This window comes from Astatotilapia calliptera, chromosome 7, assembly GCF_964374335.1.
Source record: "Astatotilapia calliptera chromosome 7, fAstCal68.1, whole genome shotgun sequence".
NCBI lineage: Eukaryota > Metazoa > Chordata > Actinopteri > Cichliformes > Cichlidae > Astatotilapia > Astatotilapia calliptera.
The window spans coordinates 60,418,892-60,436,311 of record NC_137428.1 but is presented as its reverse complement, the minus strand read 5'-3'; the positions used below and the strand labels follow the sequence as shown (position 1 = coordinate 60,436,311).

At 42.0% G+C, this 17,420-nt stretch overlaps 2 protein-coding genes across 2 annotated transcripts in view; one reads left to right on the top strand and one right to left on the bottom strand.

The window, feature by feature from the left end:
- rbm28 (RNA binding motif protein 28) overlaps nt 1-7,365 on the top strand; it is a 15,426-nt gene extending 8,061 nt beyond the window's left edge. The window contains exons 17-20 of the mRNA XM_026176115.2: nt 1-5; nt 225-363; nt 541-658; nt 6,915-7,365. The exon at nt 1-5 is cut by the window's left edge and continues 125 nt beyond it. Coding sequence (XP_026031900.2) covers nt 1-5; nt 225-363; nt 541-658; nt 6,915-7,049 — 397 coding nt within the window. The 3' untranslated portion in view covers nt 7,050-7,365. The remainder of the gene's footprint in view (nt 6-224; nt 364-540; nt 659-6,914) is intronic.
- A 2,255-nt stretch (nt 7,366-9,620) lies between these two features.
- Nucleotides 9,621-10,915, bottom strand: lepa (leptin a). The gene is made up of 3 exons (XM_080304753.1): nt 10,820-10,915; nt 10,049-10,249; nt 9,621-9,956 (listed from the first exon to the last, which is right to left on the bottom strand). The coding sequence occupies exons 2-3, from the start codon at nt 10,196-10,198 to the stop codon at nt 9,621-9,623; spliced, it is 486 nt and encodes a 161-aa protein (XP_080160879.1). The 5' UTR covers nt 10,199-10,249; nt 10,820-10,915.
- Between the last annotated feature and the right edge of the window lie 6,505 nt (nt 10,916-17,420).

Below are 17,420 nucleotides of genomic sequence, written 5' to 3'. Positions count from 1 at the left end.
AAAAAGTAAGAAAATATTATTTTTGTTATCATTTAGTATATTTGATCACTGGATATGACGGTTTATTAGAGGGGCGTGTCACGAGTATCACAGCTTTTGGTGCGTGATTGAAAACAGCTGCTCTGATACATAAATGTGCTTTCTTATATTTAATACTGTCAAGTTTACTTTTTATTTTTTTCTTCTTTAAATACTCCATCTGTGCATTTTTCTATATTTATCAGGTGTCCCTGAAGGCCAGAAACAAGACCAACACTTTTCAGGCTTCCAGACCACACCTGAGGTTGAACACGTAGATTTGCAGAATGGGAAGAAACGAAAGAAAGTGCTGCCTTTGCCTTCCCATCAGGGACCAAAGATCAGGTGTTGTTTTTTACTACTTTAAGTAGTTGCCTGTCTTTTCCTCACCGGTCACTTTGTACTTCTGAAAACAAAGGCTATAACACAAATATTTTAGGTGTATGTGCCCAATTTCACAAATTAAAAACTAGAAGGACATACTGACCGTCACTCCACAATGGGAACTTTCATCCTTTGCAGATCGCGTGACAAGAGAAAGCAGCAGAAAGCCCCCCCGCCTAAGAAAGCCAAGCCTGGATCAACCAGGAAGGAGCGACCGAAGCGACAGATTGAGAAGCCCACACAGCCCAGAAACCAGGTTTGCAAATTTGGTGTTACATTTGTTTATTTGTAATCTTGAGTAATAGTCACAAAACATTGTAGAGTAAATAGCACCTACGGATTGATGGCAGAATACTTAAAGTAGTCATTCTTAATTTTAAAACACCAAAGCCATAGGTATTTAGGCCATTTTACTGCACTTTTTACACTTAAAAAGTTCTTAAACCTGAAGAAATTTGAAGGTAGAGAAGACGCTTAACTCAAAATGTGTTTCTTGCAGTGTATTTAGTAGAGCTGATGCGAGTGAAAATTTGTAAACAAAAAAAAGAAATTCTACAGTTTAAGGACAGTGGGGACATTATAGCAATGTGTCCGAAAGCCACATGACGTCACGTGTATACGACACAAACAACACAACAAAGGAATGTTGTCGAGGGGATGATATACTTGCTGCTCCGTCTATGCCCTTTTGTCAGACTCGGGCTAATGGTGTTGGTTTTGTGTAGGTCTTTCTCTTGTTGCTGGGTTTGAAAAATTACAGTTTTGATGTTTGTGAAGGAGTCGCTCTAATTAGTCATCAAGTAGTGGTGCAACGGATCACAGTTGATCCGTAATTCGAACCGATCCCACTCCAAGGTTCTGCGTGCGTGAGTATGTGTATGGTGCGCGTGGTGGGTCTGTCAAGAGATAGTTATGGCCAGCGCTAGCGGTCCAAGCTAAAGCTATTACAAAAGCTATTGGGGTGTTTAGCTGCAGACTGGAGGCCGTATTCCTTTGTGCAAAACAAGGGGTGATGAATGTGCTTGAGCCACGCTATGATATCCCGTTGCGCGTCCACTTTAGTGGCAAGATCGTTCCAAGCCAAAGTTATGGCTGAACTGTCCCAGGCATCTTCTGTTGCCCTAACTACTACAAATGGATGGACCTCCAGGGCAACGGAAAGCTACGTGACAGCTCATTATATCACAGCGGAGTGCGAGATAATGAGCGGTATGTATTATTGTAGGGTCTACCTTACAATATAAAGCGCCTTGAGGCAATTGTTTTTGTGATTTGGCGCTTTATAAATAAAATTGAATTGAATTGAGTGGTAGATACAAAGCCCTATACTGCCATATAGTGAACCATAATTTTTTTTTAATAATTGCGTGGAATGAGTCTTGAGTTGAATGTTTTTAATAGGCAAAAAATACTTCAGTGAGTAAATAAGCAAATGTTAAATTTTTGTCTTTTTTCTTTTTTTGCTGATCCGAAAATTGATCCGATCCGTGACGTAAAACCGTGATCCGAACCGTGAGATTTTTGATCCGTTGCACCACTATCATCAAGTGATGCCATTGACTGGCCAATCGGTGGCATGTGGTCTGTTGAGGTCAGATTTTCAGATGGACTCAGCTTTGAACACAAGCGAGCAGGTACCAAAAAAGTACCTGGCACCAGGTACTGCTACCATAAAAACAGAGTTGAACAGAATGGAGTAGGTACTAGTGGAAAAGGGCTAATGGAGAGTGGAAAGAGGTGTATGAAGTTGCAATGCTCAGTGCATTATGGGAAGCACCCCAACAGCCTTGGCTGGTTGGACTGTAAGGGAGGATTCAGGGTCACCTGATTCTGCCCTAACTATATGCTTTATCAAAAAGGAAAGTTTTAAGCCTAATTTAAGAGTAGAGAGCGCGTCTGTCTCCTGAATCCAAACCGGGAGCTGCTTTCCATTTTACTTTGAAATACTCTTGGAACCTCCAGTAAGCAAAGTGCCCTATTGAGATGGTGCAGCACTATAAGGTCCTTATTATTCAAGACCTTGTATGTGAGAAGAAGGACTTTAAATGTGATTGATTCAGTGAATTTAACAGAGAGCCAATGAAGAGAAGCCAGTATGGGAGAAGTACAGTGGGGCAAAAAAGTATTTAGTCAGCCACCGATTGTGCAAGTTCCCCCACCTAAAATGATGACAGAGGTCAGTAATTTGCACCAGAGGTACACTTCAACTGTGAGAGACAGAATGTGAAAAAAAAATCCATGAATCCACATGGTAGGATTTGTAAAGAATTTATTCGTAAATCAGGGTGGAAAATAAGTATTTGGTCAATAACAAAAATACAACTCAATACTTTGTAACATAACCTTTGTTGGCAATAACAGAGATCAAACGTTTACTATAGGTCTTTACCAGGTTTGCACACACAGTAGCTGGTATTTTGGCCCATTCCTCCATGCAGATCTTCTCGAGAGCAGTGATGTTTTGGGGCTGTCGCCGAGCAACACGGACTTTCAACTCCCGCCACAGATTTTCTATGGGGTTGAGGTCTGGAGACTGGCTAGGCCACTCCAGGACTTTCAAATGCTTCTTACGGAGCCACTCCTTTGTTGCCCGGGCGGTGTGTTTTGGATCATTGTCATGTTGGAAGACCCAGCCTCGTTTCATCTTCAAAGTTCTCACAGATGGAAGGAGGTTTTGGCTCAAACTCTCACGATACATGGCCCCATTCATTCTGTCCTTAACACGGATCAGTCGTCCTGTCCCCTTGGCAGAAAAACAGCCCCATAGCATGATGTTTCCACCCCCATGCTTCACAGTAGGTATGGTGTTCTTGGGATGCAACTCAGTATTCTTCTTCCTCCAAACACGACGAGTTGAGTTTATACCAAAAAGTTCTACTTTGGTTTCATCTGACCACATGACATTCTCCCAATCCTCTGCTGTATCATCCATGTGCTCTCTGGCAAACTTCAGACGGGCCTGGACATAGGGCTGCTCAATTAATCGAATTTTAATCACGATTACGATCTGGGCTTTCAACGATCATTAAAAATGACTGAGCCGATTATTAGCCCCTCCCTTATTTATCCGCGACACCTTAAAGGCCGGTCCGTGAAAATATTGTCGGGCATAAACCGGTCCGTGGCGCAAAAAAGGTTGGAGACCGCTGATTAAGAGGACCCGAGGGAAGCTCGGAAAGCTAAGCAGAAGTTATTTGGAGAGGAGAGTGACTGCCGCTGGTTGAAAAGAGAGTTTTAAAAAAAAAAACTTCAGTGGTGTTGCACACTATTTTATATTATTTTTTAAAGTCATTGTTAACCCTTTAAAGCCGGTCAAAGCAGCATGCTCCGTTTTGCATAACTATTTTTAAATCCCTGTAGAACCTGAACCATGTAAGCTAGCGCAATAATTTTTTTTGCATATGAAACTTACATCTTATGCCATCAGCTTGTCCTCGGTCACGGTTTCCTTCCACATAAAGCTTTGCAAAAATTGCATAAAAAGCGCTTGCAGGAACAAAAACATAATATTCCAGAAACACGCTTTGCCGATCCGATCAGCTGTTCGTAAGACTTCCCACAGTGAAACAGACGTCAGCGCGAACGATCGCATGTCCGCCATTTCCTGCCCGAAACCGGAAGTGACGTCATTTTCGCGGAAAATGTAGTTTTTTACTTGTAGGCCTTAAAAACCTATACTGGTCATGTTTGACTTTTCTGAATAGTTTCTGGGATGCTTGCACTGCTGGAAATAGTTTATTTTGATGCGCCTGCTGTTTTCTTTGCAAATTTGCATCATAGGATTGTTTTTTCGTTTTTCCTGCAGTATATAAAAATTGGTGTATCTCCAAAATAAAACTATGAAGACACTCAAAATAAATTTCCTGTTGTTGTAAACTATTTTTTGCAACTTTTTTGTATTTAAAGTTTTGAGGGATAAACCTCTTAAATTTCTCCAAGTAGAAATATATGTAAAAAAAACAAAAACGATTTTCAATTTTTTTGTAGTTTATTGCACTTTTTTGCAATTAATGTAGTTACTATGGACTATGCATACATATTATTAAAATATGGGCTATAACAGTTGTATAGCAACTTGAAATGCTCCCACAAATGGCACTACAACATGTAAAAAAATTATATAAGCTCTGGCGGACTTGGTTCTATAGTAGGTCTTAAAGGGTTAAATAAATATCGTCAAATAATCGAGATCTCAATTTTAGTGAAAATAATCGTGATTATCATTTTTGCCATAATCGAGCAGCCCTACCTGGACATGCACTGGCTTCAGCAGCGGAACACGTCTGGCACTGGGGGATTTGATTCCCTGCCGTTGTAGTGTGTTACTGATGGTGACCTTTGTTACTTTGGTCCCAGCTCTCTGCAGGTCATTCACCAGGTCCCCCCGTGTGGTTCTGGGATCTTTGCTCACCGTTCTCATGATCATTTTGACCCCACGGGATGAGATCTTGCGTGGAGCCCCAGATCGAGGGAGATTATCAGTGGTCTTGTATGTCTTCCATTTTCTGATGATTGCTCCCACAGTTGATTTTTTCACACCAAGCTGCTTGCCTATTGTAGATTCACTCTTCCCAGTCTGGTGCAGGTCTACAATACTTTTCCTGGTGTCCTTCGAAAGCTCTTTGGTCTTGGCCATGGTGGAGTTTGGAGTCTGACTGTTTGAGGCTGTGGACAGGTGTCTTTTATACAGATGATGAGTTCAAACAGGTGCCATTCATACAGGTAACGAGTGGGGGACAGAAAAGCTTCTTACAGAAGACGTTACAGGTCTGTGAGAGCCAGAGATTTTCCTTGTTTGAGGTGACCAAATACTTATTTTCCACCCTAATTTATGAATAAATTCTTTACAAATCCTACCATGTGAATTCATGGATTTTTTTTTCACATTCTGTCTCTCACAGTTGAAGTGTACCTCTGGTGCAAATTACTGACCTCTGTCATCATTTTAAGTGGGGGAACTTGCACAATCGGTGGCTGACTAAATACTTTTTTGCCCCACTGTATGCTCTCTTTTTCTTGTTCCTGTCCAAATGCAGCATTGATCGACTGAAGGCATATCTGGGACATTTTTAAGACATTCTGATAAGGAATTACAGTAGTCCTGCCACGTTTTTCATTTCACTCTGAGACAGGATGTTTCTAATTTTAGAGATATTGCACAAAAATTGCAATAAACCTGAAATGCACTACATAAATGTTATAAATTGATTTGCATGTCATTGTGTGCAACTCGCATTAACTCAGCCAGATTACAATGAGTCAGTCAATTACATTCTCCTCATCTCAACTATGTGTACAAAGCAACTGGTAACGCACATAATGTCTAGAAATCTTGCAGTGCACACAACATCCCCTTGCTCAACATCCCCTTGCTCATGTACTGGTCCGTCTTACGTTTTTCAGTGATATAAAATGATTCAGAGAAGTCTTGGGAGTGAGTGCTGTGGCCAGATGTCAGTCTAATAGAAAATGTGTGGAGGGAATTTTAAGTTTCGATTTGAAAAGCGGCAGCCAGGAAATCTGAAGGGTTTAGAGAGTTTCTGTAAAGAGGTGTGGGCTAAGATGCCTCCAAAAATGTGTAGAAACTTAGAGACCAACAAGAAATGTCTTATGGCTTTCATTACGAACAAGGATTTCTCTACCAAGTACTTATTCATGTTTTGCTTGGAGATCTAATACTTGATTCACTTGATTCATAGTCTTTTTTTGGTGGATTTTTGGTTGATATTCTGTCTCTCTCTCTCTGCATTACTGCAAATTGTGCAAACACATGAATGTCAGGGAGCTAATATCACTGTCAGTTAAAAGAAAGATTAAAACATCAAAATTTAAAATGATGTAAGTGACAAAGTGTTAACGATCGGTATTTGCAAGAAATCAAACTTTTCCTCTACCTTCGTCTTTGTGTTGGTTAATGTTGATAGAAGCTTACTGTTTCATGTATTCATTTTTGTCAGTACAGTCTCTGATAACAGCTTGCATTGCAGTATTTTTATATTTATTTTTATATAATATTATTTTGGAAAATTACAGAAAAGGTCCTGACAGCTGAATACCCAGTTTTCTGTGATTATAAAGCAGCAAGATTCTGTTCATTTGTACAGTGTATGTGTAAAATAAATTTCTGTTGTACATAATTGAAAAAAACAAACAAATTTTCTTTGGTGTATATGAATGGCTGTGGTGGAGGTCTTAATCAGTAGGATAATAATACAGTTAAAGATCCAAAAATTTATGTCCTCCTTCACATTTTCTAAAGACGTCTAGTGGGGCAGATTGGAGTCTTTGCTTGGCTGATTACGGCCCCGTGTTATGTTTGATATCCCTGACTTGGAGTAGTCACACTATATAAGTGTTACTAACTGTTAGTTAGTACACTGCAGTTACATTACTCATGCGGTCTGTCAGCAGTACTCCTAAACTGTTTTTTTTTTTTGTTGTTTATAAAATAATAAGCTGCTTGTTTTATTGTCCTGTAACACCACATGACATGTTGTTTTGTGTCTTTTCAGAAGGTTAAAACGGATAAGAAGCATTTCAAGCAAAAGCACGGAGACCGCTTTGAGAGCCTGGTGGAGCAGTACAAGAAGAAACTGATGGGCAACAGTGGCGCCAGCATCAAAAGAAGTAAATGGTTCGATAGTTAACTGTGCGTTTTTGTGTACATGTGAGAATGTGTGTGTGTCTGTGTGTGTGTGTATGTCAGGTTAAGTTCCGAAAAACAGGAACTCTATATTTGGCATTCTGTGTGAGGTTTGAGAGTACAACAGATTTTCCTAGAAGTTGGTTTTGTGTCAAACTGAAAGTAAACTGTACAGCTTGATGCCCACATGCCGAACCTCATTCATTCTGTCTGTTTGTTTACTCTTTTAACCAGCGAAGTAAACCTATGTAAGGATACATTTTTGTACATGTACCTGGATTTTAAGGAGAAAATAAAGCGTTGTATTTTGTTGCGACTCACATTTGTCTTGTTGAAAGATTTATTAGTGTCTTACGATGGTTTTCCTTACGCTCGCTTTTCTCGTGTTAGTTTTTATCAGCAGTTAATCATAAGCCGATAGCTCTGGGAAAACACTTCCCACTCATGTCCCCTGACTGTACAAGTGTAGCAAGAGATGAACACCCACGATGAAATTATACATTAACCTGCTGTACGTGCCTTTTTCACTTCATCCTGATTATTCTGATTTCATCTTAAATCCACTAGACAAAAGTGGGAGAACTTCACACAACACCAAAAATCAGTTTGTTAAAAAATGTATTGATATTTTATTGCAACAAAAATAGTGCCAGCTGCACAGCAAAATAACGTGTCATCCGTGGATATAAATAGACATTTTTGGAAGATGTGATATTGCACTGAAGTAAAGTTTCTCCTCCCCAATTCTTCCAGCTCTCATGCAAACATCATGCGGCTTTCTTGGCAAGTTTCAGGATGGTTGTCAGGAATTTCCAAGGATGACATATCCTCCAGTTTTAATGCTACACTGCTGAGTCAGCTTGATGACTGGCTTAATGGGAAACACATTCTTCACTCAGAGCTCTTTGTTGACACAACAGCAGTGTCATAGTACAAACCTTGTAAACAGCTGATTTACTTTTGTGTCATTTAAAATTTCTCCTGAAACATTTGTGTTGCTGTGGTAAAAAAACCCATTATTTTACAAAATACATATCTTCTAATTACCATATATAAATAAATACACAGTGTATATAAATAAGTGCCTGTTCAATAATAATTTCAGTTCAAAACATTATCAAGTTTTCAACGTGGACAACTCAGAATGTTAAGTCAGGCATCGCTGATGGAGACTTTACAAATGTTGTCCAACAATCAGGGCGATAGAATAGAATAGAATTAGAATAGAATTCAACTTTATTGTCATTGCACATGCACAGGTACAGGGCAACGAAATGCAGTTTGCATCCATCCAGAAGTGCTTTAGTGATATAGATATATTACAATATATATTAGCAATAATATAGATATGTGAGTATATTACAGAAATGGGTCTATTATGGTATGTTATAATGTACACGGTATGAAGTATGTTGTGAATATTCTATAACTATAAGTATGTACAGGCTGTAGTGAGTACAAGCTATGTACAGGATATGAACAGGATATAAATATGAAAAACTATACAGATTATGAAATGAAATAAATAACTTTACAGAATCTGGGATATACAGCTATACAGAAATGGGAACTATGCAAGTTGTAAACAGTTGTAGGATTAAAGATTATCGAATGTACAGAATGATCATTTACACAGAGCTATACAGTAGTGCAGTTAAGATAAGTGAGGGTGTAGATAGTTTCTACAGAGGCTATATAAAGTGCTAGTGGTTGTGAGTGGTGGTTCAGTCCATGTTATTATTGTGTTTGAGGGTACAGTTGTCCATTGTGGGTGTGTGTATGTTCAGTCCATGAGTTTAACGTGGGTCAGATGTCAGGAGGCAGCGTTCAGGAGTCTGACAGCTGTGGGGAAGAAGCTGTTCCGGTACCTGGTGGTCTTAGTCCGGAGGCTCCTGTGGCGCCTCCCAGAGGGCAGGAGGGTGAAGAGTCCATGTGATGGGTGACTGGGGTCTTTGATGATTTTCCCAGCCCTTTTCAGACACCGCTTCCTGTAGATGTCTTTTATGGCAGGAAGTGGTGCTCCGGCGATGCGCTGGGCAGTTTTCACGACCCTCTGCAACGCCTTCCGGTCCGAGGCAGAGCAGTTCCCGTACCAGACTGTTATACAGTTGGTCAGGATGCTCTCGATGGTGCAGCGATAGAAGTTCACCAGGATGTCTGAGGACAGGTGGTTCTTCCTCAGAGTCCTCAAGAAGAAGAGGCACTGGTGAGCCTTCTTGACCAGCTTGGAGCAGTTGGTCGTCCAGGTGAGATCCTCAGAGATGTGGACTCCCAGGAACTTGAAGCTGCTCACACGCTCCACAGCCGTCCCCTTAATGTGGATGGGTGGATGTGGGTCAGCATTCCTCCTGTAGTCCACGATGAGCTCCTTGGTCTTCTCGGTGTTAAGCAGCAGGTTGTTTCTGTCGCACCACTCAGCCAGACGATCCACCTCCTCCCTGTAGGCGGCCTCATCGTTGTCACTGATGAGGCCAATCACCGTGGTGTCATCTGCAAACTTAATGATGGTGTTGGAACCATCAGCAGGTCTGCAGTCGTGGGTGAAGAGGGAAATACTGGTCCTGATGTACATCCTTCAGCAAGTCTCCAGCTGATCCAGGTTCTTCAGCAGCCGATTTAGAAACTCCTTTACTCTCATGAGCGCCTCGATGCCCACGGTGTGAATGAATTCTTTGTGGCTCTGTAGCTCTTGCAGTGGCCCTGGTACTTCAGGCTTTGGTCGCTGTTGGCTGCAGTGCCTCTGCCTCCACGGATCAATGTAGCCTGTCAGTGAAGAGATGTCGTACTTGATCTGGGAGACCCCGTTAAAGGTGTCCGAGATCAGGCTGTTGTAACCATTCAAGACCGTCACTATGGAGGAAGTTCCATCCAAATCATCAGTAGGTGGGTTGAGAGTCCAGTTAACTGGGACCTTTAATTGGGAGGCGAACGCATTAGGGTTAATAACACATCGACTCTTTCAAACACTAAAAATTCTGTCTTTGTACACAGAACTATAGCTACCTGTATGTCTTTGTCCAGCCTAACCAGCAGCTGTTCAGCCATCCACTTCACTTTTGATTTCATTGTCACTACTTCCACTGGCAAAGGAGCTGCTGTGCCCATGCTTAAAGCTTGAAACAGAGAAAACAGGAGCACCAGACCGTAGTCCATAGCGTTGTGTATTTCCACTGTTGTAAAGAACAAAGAAAGAAGATGGTGTTCCTAGGAGATGAATGGAAAATTAAACGATTAGAGATAAAGAATCCTTTTCTTTCTTTCAATTTCACTATATCATCTCACTAAAAACAAAACTGGATGAGTTCCTATCTATATCTAATCACATTACAGATGTTTGTACACATGCTTCCTGCCAGTAATTTACTCAGCCACTTTGGTGCAAATATTTGTGATAGAGACACCTGTGAATTTCTGTCTGTATAACAGGTACAAAGATCACTGATTTTGGCTCCCACAATTAGTCTCTCCAGTTTTCCAAAATGTTACCAAAATTCCCTGAGAACAGTAAAAGAAAGTACAAGTTTCCTTTACACAACTTCAAACTTTAACTTCAGTTAAAACACATGTAACTAATAAGCAAGAATTTCTCTATAAAAACTTTTGTCGCTGACATCCTTCACTACACATTTTAAATTGAATATAATCAGAAAGCTGCACTCATGAATGGAGAAACCACAAGTCTGATAGTTGACACAGACTTAGAAACAAAGACATTCGCCCCTGTGAGATTAAGGTGAATGAGCCGTGCAAAGAGGAGCAGAGAGTTGACCTTACCTCGGTTTGGTGTCTGCGAGTATGCCACTGTCAGGCTCCATCAGGACATCTTATATTGCAGAGCTGTTGACTCATCTCTTACTCACCTCTCTCTCCGACCCCCCATTCCCCCCGCATCCGCCCCCTCAGTTACCTCTCCTTATCATGCCCCCAAATCTGCTGGTGGTACTGCATCAGACAGGGAGAAGTTGATGATGACACATTCATCATTTAGAGAAAAGTCTATGAGTTGCTTTGAGTGATAATGAAGTAATTTTATTACTTTCTTACCTCTTGGAGACATTCGTCATTTTTTTGTCGAACATGTGTATATCCTTACATATATGCAGACTTTAAGGTATCGCAGCGTCCAAGGTGCAAAGAAACTTTTTACTGCTTGACTCACTGCATATGTCATATCCTGCACTGACACAGTGTAATTTTATGACATTGCATCATATGAGAAATTCCACTTTTGAATTTACCAATAAGCAAGAATATAACTGAAAATAATAAAATCACACGTTTTAAATGGAAAAGTGAGGCAACAGAGTGGATTTTCCTTGTGAACTTGTTTGATAACTTCAGAAATGACTTAGAATGTAACCAGATCACTGTGTGATTAAGCAGTAAGATCCAAAATAATAAATAAAACCAAACACTGCAACTTGAATAAGCTGTTCAATGCACCTTGGTTCATGTTTATGTGAACATTATAATCTTTAAAGCCACTAAAGCAGTGTGGCGATCGCAGAATATTCGAGGTAGCAATTATGCTGGAATGTATTTAGTGTGACTGACAGTCTGTAGCAGCTTTCAGCAATTACACTTTCATCCATCAAATTACAATTCAGATCTTCAACGCACACCTCCGGCAGAGCTTCAACAGCATTCCGAGGGAGTCTGGGGACATTGAGTCCGAATGGACCATGTTCAGCGCCTCCATTGCCGAAGCTGCTGCATTGAGCTGCGGCCGCAAGGTGGTTGGTGCCTGCCGCGGTGGTAATCCCTGAACCAAATGGTGGACACCAGAGGTGAAGGGAGCCACCAGGCTGAAGAAGGAGTCCTATCGGGCTTGGTTAGCCTGTGGGACTCCGGAGGCAGCCGACAGGTATCGACAGGCCAAGCGGAATGCGGCTCGGGCAGTGGCTGAAGCAAAAACTCGGGTGTGGGAGGAGTTCGGAGAGGCCATGGAAAAAGACTTTCGGACTGCCTCGAAGAGATTCTGGCAAACCGTCAGGCGTCTCAGGAGGGGAAAGCGGTGCTCTACCTGCACTGTGTATAGTGCTGGCGGAGCGCTGCTGACGTCGACTGAGAAAATTGTCAGGCGGTGGAAGGAATACTTCGAGGACCTCCTTAATCCCACTGACACGTCTTCCGAGGAGGAAGCAGAGTCTGGGGATGAGGGGAATGACCCGCCAATTTCCGGGGGCGAGGTCACTGAGGCAGTTAAACAACTCCTTGGTGGCAGAGCCCCTGGTGTTGATGAGGTCCGCCCCGAGTTCCTGAAGGCTCTGGATGTTGTAGGGCTGTCCTGGTTGACACGCCTCTGCAATGTTGCGTGGAGATCAGGGGCAGTACCTGTGGACTGGCAGACCGGGGTGGTGGTCCTCATCTTTAAGAAGGGGGACCGGAGGGTGTGTTCCAACTACAGGGGGATCACACTCCTCAGCCTCCCTGGGAAAGTCTATACCAGGGTGCTGGAAAGGAGAGTTCGTCCGCTAGTCGAACCTCGGATACAGGAGGAACAATGCGGTTTTCGTCCTGGTCGCGGAACACTGGACCAGCTCTTTATCCTCTCCAGGATACTTGAGGGTGCATGGGAGTTTGCCCAACCAGTCTACATGTGTTTTGTGGACTTGGAGAAGGCATTCGACCGTGTCCCTCGGGGTGTCCTGTGGGAGGTGTTGCGGGAGTATGGGGCGTCTGGCCCATTGCTACGGGCCATTCGATCCCTATACAACCGTTGCAAGAGCTTGGTTCGCATTGCCGGCAATAAGTCGGACTCGTTCCTGGTGGGTGATGGGCTCCGCCAGGCTGCCCTTTGTCTCCGGTTCTGTTCATAATTTTTATGGACAGGATTTCTAGGCGCAGCCAAGTGGCGGAGGGCTTTCGCTTTGGTGGCCTCAGAATCTCATCTCTGATTTTTGCAGATGATGTGGTTCTGTTGGCTTCATCGGATGAGGGCCTCCAGCTTGCACTGGAACGGTTCGCAGCCGAGTGTGAAGCGGGAATGAGGATCAGCACCTCCAAATCTGAGGCCATGGTTCTCAGCCGGAAAAGGGTGGAGTGCCCACTCCGGGTTGGGGATGAGTTCCTGCCCCAAGTGGAGGAGTTCAAGTATCTCGGGGTCTTGTTCGCGAGTGATGGGAGAAGGGAGCCAGAGATCGACAGACGGATTGGGGCTGCAGCTGCAGTAATGCAGACGCTGCACCGGTCCGTCGTGGTGAAGAGGGAGCTGAGTGTAAAAGCGAAGCTCTCAATTTACCGGTCGATCTACGTCCCTACCCTCACCTATGGCCACGAGCTGTGGGTAGTGACCGAAAGAACGAGATCGCGGATACAAGCGGCAGAAATGAGCTTCCTCCGAAGGGTGGCTGGCCTCTCCCTTAGAGATAGGGTGAGAAGTTTGGCCATCCGGGAGGGGCTCAGAGTAGAGCATCTGCTGCTCCACATTGAAAGGAGCCAGCTGAGGTGGTTCGGGCATCTGACAAGGATGCCCCCTGGGCGCCTCCTGGGTGAGGTGTTCCAGGCATGTCCCACCGGGAGGAGGCCCCGGGGCAGACCCAGGACACGCTGGAGAGATTATATCTCTCGGCTGGCCTGGGAACGCCTTGGTATTCCCCCGGATAAGCTGGAGGAGGTGGCTGGGGAGAGGGAGGTCTGGGCCTCTTTGCTTAGGCTGCTGCCCCCGCGACCCGGCCCCGGATAAAGCGGATGAAGATGGATGGATGGATGGAAATTACAATTTACAGTTACATTATTTTTGGTGCCAGATTTCCACAAAAGTTTCTGTTTAATGTGAAATATACGAGTTCATGTGGGCGGCAACTTAATTATCAGCATCTCCTTTTCTCAGCACTTTAGATGTCGCGCTCAAACACAGTTATGTCCATGTTTCTCAAAGTCAGTGCTCTTCTTGGAAAAATGTTTTAAAGGCCCCTTTCCCCTAAAAAGAGTTATTTTTAGAAACAGATGTTAAGGAGGGGAGATGGTGTGCAGAGCATGTTTCGTTTCTCTGAAACAAAAATGAAAAGAGAAAAAGGGTCAGAGAGTCCAAGAACCATCGTGTGTTTGATCCATAGGGAAAAACACAGGGGCATGATGGTAATTGTGCTTTTCTCTAAAGGTAACTTACAGTAAAACCATCTTATGCTCATGAGGTCTCATAAAGAGATTAAAATCAATGCCAAATTTGGGGTCAAATAAACAGATACGTAAAAGAATGTGAAAATTGATGGAAAAAAGGGGGGGGGGGGGGGGGGAAGGACGTATTTCTGGGAAAGACAACAAATGTGTGACATTGTCCTGCTTTTTCAACGGGAACAGCGTATTATGAAAGACTAGAAGGAATGATATGAACTATCTAACTGCCAAGTGGTAACAGTTACCGAGCAGGTTTCTGCTTGGTAAGTAAAAAAAAAGTTTCTCTAACATCTGTTGTGAATTAAAGCTTTTAAATTATGAGTTTTGTCTGCCAGTATGTGAACTCTCTGTATACAGGAAACAAAATAAATTGCAAGTTTGGAAACAAATGCGTCTGTCGCACTGTTATCTTTATATCAATCTTGTTACTCAGAGTGGTTATGGTTTTTCTCAATTGCAAACAAATTCTCCTAAAAAGGATGACTCAAAGAAATTGTTCATTTAGTCCACAGTTTGTGCATTTATTATTTCCAAATAGCAAAGATGCATATTTGAGCTTTTGTGACTGTATTAACCCCCCCCCCCCCCCCCCAAAAAAAAATAAAAAAATAAAATAAATGAAAAATAGATGCAGTTGTGTGTCTGTCGTCGGGACAAGAGTTGCCTCCTGAGCTATGACAGAGGGACGCCGCAGGCCTTCATTAATAATTCATGATGCCTCTGTATCGCATCACTTATGGGAGAATATGAGTCACAGTCTTCAGAGAAAGTGAGCGCCCGCCTTTTACACATGTACACGTGTAGTAATACTGCAGGTAGCATATACATTTAAGGTTAGGGAAAGCAAAACTACTGACCTGTCCTAGTAGCTCTGCCTCAGCACAGTGTCAAATTACTTTTCCAGATGCTAGATGAAAACCAGGAATTCCTCTCAGCAGGAAATTGCCTGGATGACTCATAGGAATGACGGGAATTCAAATTCATTGATCCTCCATGTGCTGCCATTCAGAACAATGGGCTGTTTTTACCCCCAAGTGTTTGAGGGATGCTCAGACCATCAAACTTGTTTGAAAAGATCTGAATCAGCATTTATTTTGTTGTGTAACTTCAGAGCATTACAGATTTCTGCAGAAAAAGAGGCAAAGCGAGCAAGATCTTCAAGAGAATAACAAGTTTGGGAAGGATAGCACCAAGTGCTGTTTTACACTACTTCCAGCACTGCAAATAAAATTAGAAGTGACCTATTGTAAAGTGAATTCAGGCAGACTATAAGTGGTGACAGGTTATGCAATGCCCAAAAAGATTTTAGGGTTTGTCGGTAACTGATGCTCTTTCCCATCAGCCTATTATCAAGAGGCTTTATATTTTTGTGCTTGTTAAATAAAACATGTGTAGTGTAGTGTGTGCAGTGTTAAGGTTTCAGTCAAGTTACTGCAACCGAGTTTTACTCCTGTTTTGTCCTGTTTTCTGTAGAGTACAAATGTATTTATCATTACACACTCAAAGTTGAATTAATCTAGTTGCTTTGTGATCTGATTGTTTACTCAAATCTATTTCTAAAGGAAAATCTAAAGGAATGCTAAATGTGTCACATTATTTTGTAGCATCCTCTTGTGCCATGGGATACTTTGCTACAAATAATTCATGCTCATATACAGGTCTAAAAGTCTTACACCTACAATCAGGCTGTGCTGCACACCACAGACACACACACTAAGGTCTTAGTTAATAAGTTTGTATAAAAACATGAAACTCTGATTACTGATGTTTTGAGTACTCACACATTGATCCAGACTACAGTGTTGTTCGATTCACAATTAAAACCACATGTTGTGGTATTGCTCAAGCCTTCCTGTCCAAAGAGAAAAAAAGCAGTTGCTTGAACCTCTCTACTGGAAATGCAAGTTGATTAAAACTAAAATATACACAATCTAAGAAAAAAGGTTTATTTTGTTTCCATAGCTGCAACGCCTGCAATTATGGAATTACAAGTTTATAGGCAACATGCTCCATCCAGCCATGTGTGTTTATCCACTGCCACATTATTGGCCTCATCTTAGACAACTTGTCTTACAGTGTGAATTTCACAACGGGCAAAAGTTAAAAGAACACACGTCCTCTTTTTATTTACAGTTCAAACTGTATAAACAAAAGGTAGAATAAAGTAGAATGTGGTGTTTACACTGCATGATCTTTGAGAGCTGATTATTCAGTAAATTTTAAGGATATTACTTGATTCAAAATCACTAAAAGTGAAACACTTGCCATTTATGTAATTTGTTTAATTTTTTATGAAGCTTATTTCTAACAAACATTTCAAAACAACAAATACTGACAAAAGTGCTGAACAGCTGTTAGAAAAACACGAGAAAGTTACAGATAACTATATTGTGGAGTCTGTCATTTCATTTTTTAACACTGAAATCATGTTAAGAATGGATCTCTTGTTGGCCAGTACTGGTAGGAAGTATCATGTGCATGTTTTTAATGACTTTATGTGATGTGGAGCTATACATCAAGAAGTGTCTATCATTTCAAATGTTTCTCTGATAGAGTGATTGGAACAGATGCTTCATTGTCACAAAAAACATTCATGAAGTTTGGTTCTTTAATGACTTTATTATGGGTTAACAGAAAAAAGTGATCACATCTGCTGGGTCAGAAATATACATACAGCAGTGCTAATATTTGGTTACATGTCCCTTAGCCATTTTCACTTCAATTAGGCGCTTTTGGTAGCCATCCACAAGCTTCTGGCAAGCTTCTTGCCTCTTGACAGAATTGGTGCAGTTCAGTTAAATTTGATGGCTTTCTGACATGGACTTGTTTCTTCAGCATTGTCCACATGTTTTCAATGGGGTTTAAGTCAGGACTTTGGGAAGGCCATTCTAAAACCTTTATTCTAGCCTGACTTAGCCATTCCTTTACCACTTTTGATGTGTGTTTGGGGTCATTGTCCTGTTGGAACACCCAACTGCGCCCAAGACCCAACCTGTGTGCTGATGACTTTAGGTTATGTTGAAGAATGTGAAGGTAATCCTCCTTCTTCATTATCCCATTTACTCTCTGTAAAGCACCAGTTCCATTGGCAGCAAAACAGCCCCACAGCATAATACTCCCACCACCATACTTGATTGTATGCATGGTGTTCTTGGGGTTAAAGGCCTCACCTTTTCTCCTCCAAACATATTGCTGGGCATTGTGGCCAAAAAGCTCGATTTTTGTTTCGTCTGACCACAGAACTTTCCTCCAGAAG

Bases quoted from the DNA above. Each gene is read 5' to 3' on its own strand.
- lepa (XM_080304753.1), bottom strand. From the start codon at position 10,198: ATGGACTACGGTCTGGTGCTCCTGTTTTCTCTGTTTCAAGCTTTAAGC. The intron at 9,957-10,048 runs GTAGCTATAGTT...TCCCAATTAAAG, and splicing joins GGCTGGACAAAGACATACAG to GTCCCAGTTAACTGGACTCT.